The 6,246-nt window shown below is 37.7% G+C and overlaps 1 protein-coding gene across 2 annotated transcripts; it reads left to right on the forward strand.

Annotated features, from left to right (window-relative positions):
* Window positions 1–3,986: 3,986 nt before the first annotated feature.
* Window positions 3,987–5,360, forward strand: LOC147399955 (uncharacterized). 2 transcript variants are annotated; one of them, XM_086445535.1, is made up of 2 exons: window positions 3,987–4,324; window positions 4,472–5,360. In XM_086445535.1, exons 1-2 carry the CDS (start codon window positions 4,030–4,032, stop codon window positions 5,137–5,139), a joined length of 963 nt encoding a protein of 320 aa, XP_086301661.1. In that variant the 5' UTR covers window positions 3,987–4,029; the 3' UTR covers window positions 5,140–5,360. The 2 variants fall into 2 exon arrangements, with proteins under 2 accessions (XP_086301661.1, XP_086301660.1); XM_086445534.1 differs by having other exon boundaries at window positions 3,987–5,360.
* The last annotated feature ends 886 nt before the right edge of the window (window positions 5,361–6,246 follow it).

The following is a 6,246-nucleotide window of genomic DNA, read 5'->3' on the forward strand; positions in this document are numbered from 1 at the left end:
TATTAATATTATAGTAGTCAAATCACTTTTCTTTCATCACTAAAGAAAGGGGCAGGATATATACAAGAGATTTTACACATGTTTAGATACCCCTCACATGGGTGGTATATTGTTTTTCCTTCTTTGGTCCCCATTCTTATTTCGTGGACATCGTGAGAATGTTTTATCATTGACTAATGATAATCTGACGCTCTTTGTACTCTCCCTGACGTGGTAGTTACAGAATCGTAAATCTTTTTCTTATGTATCGTAAAGCAAATGATTTTCGATTTTGTGATAGAAGCGTACAAAGAGCGTCAGATTATCATGACTTGATATCATCTTAATCTTTCACCCTTTAGCCTCATGTATATATGTTAGTAAATTGACACATTTTCTAGGTTGTGTTGCAAGTTTTCCCTTGATTTTTGCATATTTTAGGACGTGATAGATGACTAGTGGACTTCTTCCTAACTACCCTTCAATGACTCGATCGCCTCTGCCGACTTTCTAAATTTATTTATAATCTTTCTTTTAATATTTCACTTCTTTGTAATGTTTTATTTTATCTAAAATAATACTCTATTCACTTTCAACTCACATTATCTCATCAATTGTACCTTTTAATTTAATACATAGTGATGTATGGGGTGGTTATCTCGTACCTTCTCATTTGGGTTGTCACTATTTTCTCACACTGCTTATTGATGACTTCTCACAATGCACTTTGAGCTTATCTTATATATAAAATTCAGGTTTAAAATACAAAATTTGCTAAAATTATGGACTTTATTGGAGTATTGATCTGAAGTAGTATAATAGGGTGTACTGTGATACACCGAATCATATTGATTTATATTCAGATAGGATTAGTTAATTAGAGATTTAGAAGAGATCTTATTAAATTATGTTTATTTATTGGTTAGGATTTCATTTATTTATAATATAAACTCCTTTAGGGTTATGCAATTAATCATCAAGAATAAATCAAATCTCATTATTTCATAGTCGTGACTGACTTCTTTTATGAAAATAGGGTTTTACATTGGACTACAATGCTACAACAAAATAATGTTGTTGAACACATTCCCCACATAAGGTGACGGGTAGATTAGCTTGAAATCATCGAGCACAACTCTTCTCTCCAGCATAATATCCTACAAATTTCATTTTAATAAACAACACATTTATTCCCATTTTCACGTGTTTTTGGTTGTCTTTGTTTTTCTATTAACTTAAATTCTCATCTAAAATAAATTTGATCCCCATGCACAGAAGTATGAAAGGAAATAGTCAACCACCAAAAATGTGTGCTCATCAAAATATGTATTTCACGCCTTCATCCCTCCCTAAGGGAATTATTGAGATTGTGTAAGAGGATGCAAATGGACATCTCTACATAAGGCTATAGTTCTGGCTGTGTTTTTGGTTTGGGGCCTGCCTAACCCCTGATTATCTTTGAAAAAAAAGAGGTTATTATTATTGTCGAGTCTTCTTTTTTTTTTTTCCTTTGATCTCAAAGACTTTGAGATCACCAAAAAAAATTGTCCAGATCTTCCTAGGTTTGTTGTTTCTTTCATTGTTGTTAATCACTAGTGTGATACTTGTCAAAGACTCTTTAATGCTAAAGTTACTAATATTCATAGATTAATCACCTATTTATTAGACAATCTTCCCCAATCATAATTTAAGAGTTTCCTTATGTTATACGTTTCTCATTATATTTTTCTCCATCTCAGGGATCCATGATTATTTGTTTCTTGGATTCACAATGTTGATTTCACTTTTGAACAATTGCCTTGATTGAAGAAGGTTGTCTTATCCGACAAATGAACTCTATTTGGTTCAATAAGGGAAGTTATCCAGACAGACGAGCCAAGATATGTCCCAAGAAAAAACGTATCCTGTCTAAAGTTATTACAATCATATATTATTTTGGAGTTACCGGTTGGACTTAATTTCACCCCCTCGAGGTACATGTGTACTTAACTACATATATTACTTGCACATTTTCACCTATATATAATAATAATAATAATTATTATTATTATTATTATTTGGATATATTACTAGCAAATTCATTGGTGATTTGCCACTATTCACAATGCCAATAGATCCACTAATCACCACAACTTAAATCTGTTTCCTAAAAACAACAATAGATATACAGTTTGATGAGTGCCCAAAAGAGGCCCAAAAAGGGGGGGAAAATTTTTTCTCAGGAAGAATAATTTTCCTTTCTAATATGCAACCATACACCTTCAAATCACAATTTGTTGTCAACTTCAACATGCCATCATATAGACCCTAGTTAATATAAAGTCCTTCGTCAATGGTGTATAAGTTAGTGGGTTAAACACTCATTGGAATTAGTGGGCCCACAGAGTGGTCCATCGAACAATATTTAGTACAACTAATACAAGGGAACTGGTGTTAGTGCCCAGCAGAACAGTTCTCCTCCAATCTAAATACAGTATAATACACTTATATACACTTGTCTTTTTGTTAGGAAAGTTAAATACATAATTTGGATCTTATCCGAGATATTATGTATTGGTGGTTCGTTTAAATTCCAATAGGGATGAAATTCAATTTGATGGAACCTAGACTAATTCAAATAGGGCTATCAATGGGCTGGATCGGATCACTCCTAATCAGGATCAGATCTTATCCTCATTCGGCCCATTTAATTATCAGACCAGGCCAACTAAAAAAAAAGATAGGCTCAAGCCCGCATGTATTCAGACCTATTTACAGGCCCGGCCTAACTGGCAGGCTTTATACATAAATAATACAAATATATAATATATATAAGTTATTGGGCTAGGATGAGTCACCCAGCGGACCAAGATCGCAAGCCTGAAATGGGCCTTTTTTATATAACCCAAAATCCCAATCCCGGTAGCCTGGGCCATTAAAAGCCCCAAATTCAAACCATGGTCTTAAAACTCGTCTAGTGGACTCAAAACTTAGGCCTTGGATTTCGACGTGTTTCATCTCGAAACTCCATTGAACTAACTCACTGATTCAACTTGTTAACTCAGCCTGGTCAGATCGAAAATTCAGTCTTGTTAGAAACTCGACCAAGTTATTTGATTATACATGGTATTTTTGTGCAGAGGAAAAAATAAATATTTTTCCTTGATTTTAAATATTAATTAAAAACTATTTTCCAAATATATATATATATATATATATATAAGTTTAATAAATATTTATCTGATTCATCTGAGTTGACTCATGAGTTTTTGACTTGAATCGACTCAATGGACATTTGAGTCGAGTAGGGCTTTCAAGTTTTACACCATGATGATTCAACATCTTTTTAAGGAGCTCAGTTCTTAAAACTTCTATTATTATTGTTTTGATGTGTGGTTTAGGAGTTCAGACACATGACCTAACATTGGTGAACACTAGCCAATTAGGTTATAAGCTCAATCCTCAATGTGGGATATTGGTATGGTCATCTGGTTAATTTGGCAATAAACACCATGATGTTGTACAATCCAACAATTTTAGAACTACTATTCAAGCTCAATTAATTGGCTCGGTCACCAAAAGGAAGAAAATTTAACTAATTCAATATATTTCGACACAAATAAATGTGAAACCGAACTTTATCAGAGTAAGATTAAGAACATTAAAGATCAAAATAAGTAAGTTAATGGAGTTGGCTACTTAGAGAGAGTCATCTTGACTGTTTGCTAGTGTGAAAATGTGAAAGGGAAAGGTCAAATGGGTCGGCATCCAAACATTAAGAAGGATAAGGAAAAGCTAGCTAGATTGATACAAATTAACTTTAGATAGCATCTTATTTGGGCTACAGCTAAACCACACTAGTGAGTCTACTAGTGTTAGTGTGTGTGTTGGTATATTGGGCCACATTGTGGGGCAAAAATCTCATCTAGCCATGTGCCTCAATGGCTTCAACAACTCCATAATCATAATAACGCGGGTTTGGAATTTGGACACTCCATACCCAATCCCTATAAATACCCAGCTCTCTTGCTTTTTGATTCCAAGATAGTTGTGGGACTTAAACATCTTCCCATGGCAACTCAAAGAGTTCTTTGCATTTTTTTCTTTGTGTCGTTAGGCGTAATAGGCGCATGTTCTGCCATTAGATCCCTCTTTACTTTGGAGGAAGCTGGCTATGGCATGGGCCATGGCATTGGTAGTGGCTCGGGGTATGGAGGCGGTGGTACTGGAGGTTATGGGGGTGGTGGAGGCTCTGGAGGTGGTAGTGGATATGGTGTTGGGGGTCAACATGGTGTTGTGGGATATGGAGGTTTAGGAGAACATGGAGCTGGCTATGGTAGTGGTGGTGGCAGTGGTGCTGGTGCTGGTGCTGGTGCTGGAGGAGAGCACGGTGGTGGTTACGGAAGTGGAGGTGGAAATGGTGGTGGTAGTGGTTACGGTGCGGGAGGAGAGCATGGTGGTGGTTACGGAAGCGGAGGGGGAAATGGTGGTGGTAGTGGTTACGGTGGTGCAGGAGGAGAGCACGGTGGCGGTTACGGAGGAGGAGGTGGAGGTGGAGGTGGAAATGGTGGTGGTAGTGGTTACGGTGCAGGAGGAGAGGACGGTGGCGGTTACGGAAGTGGAGGTGGTAATGGTGGTGGGAGTGGTTACGGGGCAGGAGGAGAACACGGTGGCGGTTACGGAAGCGGAGGTGGTAATGGTGGTGGGAGTGGTTACGGTGCAGGAGGAGAGCATGGTGGCGGTTATGGAAGCGGAGGGGGTAATGGTGGTGGTAGTGGTTATGGAGCTGGAGGAGAGCATGGTGGCGGTTATGGAAGTGGAGGTGGTAGTGGTGGGGGTGGTGGAAGTGGGTCGGGCTATGGCACTGGAGGGGAACACGGTGGAGGCTACGGTAGTGGTGGCGGAAGCGGTGGTGGCTCCGGCTATGGTGCAGGTGGAGAGCACGGAGGAGGGTATGGTGGCGGTGGAGGAACCGGTGGAGGATCGGGTGGTGGTTATGGAGGAGAGCATGGTGGTGGGTATGGAAGTGGAGGTGGTGGTGGTAGTGGTGGCGGTAGTGGGTATGGTGCCGCTGGTGAACGCGGAGCGGGTTATGGAGGTGGCTCTGGGTCTGGTGGTGGTGCAGGATATGGAGGTGGTGGAGCCAATGGTGGTGGTGGTCATGGTGGCTACATCCCCTAAGTGGCTAAGAACTTTTCAAATATTCATATTGTCCAAGGCACAAGAATCTATTCCTACTAATAGTACTAATAAATTTGATTTATGTAAGAGAAAGATTAATAGGTCTACTATGTATGGAGATGATGCATGAGGTGAATGTAAGGTGTCTTGAGACTTGAATAAACTCTGCTAAGTTGTTGTGGTTACGTGCATGAATGGAATGTTAATGGTGTCTTATTATAGTTGTTTGGTGTTGCATGATTACGTTATGTGTTGTTTACATGTGGACGTTCAAGTTTTATTTTAGATAGCTGCTATTTCCACTCCAACTTTTACAAAGAGCGCCCCCTAGATGTGAGATAATTATTTGTTAATATCACATGTATTGGGGTGCTCTTACTAAAATTTGACATGGAAATGGAATCTCACTATTTTTAAGTCTTAGACTTTCTTTGTATTAGTTTGTGTTCCCACCTTGCCATTTCATTATAATTACAACTAGCATATCAAATTTTACTTATAACACATCAATTTTTTCAAAATAAATGATTTGTGGGGATGTCGATAATTATTTTTTACTTCTAAAGTCGTCAAATTCATTTCTTCTCATTCTTCAAAGAAAGAGAGGGAGAGAGCTCATTTCTTCTCCTCCAAAAACACACATTGTCTCTCTCTCTCTTTGAAGAGAGAAAGATCCAATTCATTTCTATTTTAGATGAGAGAGAGAGAGAGAGAGAGAGAGAGAGAGAGAGAGAGAGAGATGATGAATAATTTTTTTTTATAAATTTATGACGAGAAATATAAGAGGTTACACCCATTTATTCTCCTCCAAAAACTTTCTTCAAATATAAAGGGATGAATTTTAAATATATAAAAATTCATTCTTGGAGGACTTATAATTCTAGAATTTCTTTCAAGAATTAAATTTTTTTTTTTATCATTTAAAATCTAATAATGCTTATAGGTTTTTGGAATCACATCCATCCTCCTTCCTTTCTCTTTATGTAAATACCCCATAACTTTCGAACAATAACATAAATATTACAACTACTAATATTAATTTTTTCCATCTTAATGCTCCCTCACCCTATTCCAATAGTTGGGATCCACTATTCAAATCGTTGAGAA

This window comes from Akebia trifoliata, chromosome 6 (genome assembly GCF_017979445.1).
Source record: "Akebia trifoliata isolate Shusen 1 chromosome 6, ASM1797944v1, whole genome shotgun sequence".
NCBI classification, from domain to species: domain Eukaryota; kingdom Viridiplantae; phylum Streptophyta; class Magnoliopsida; order Ranunculales; family Lardizabalaceae; genus Akebia; species Akebia trifoliata.

Excerpts from the sequence above, each read along its gene's own strand:
- LOC147399955 (XM_086445534.1), top strand. The coding sequence starts at position 4,030 with ATGGCAACTCAAAGAGTTCTTTGCATTTTTTTCTTTGTGTCGTTAGGC.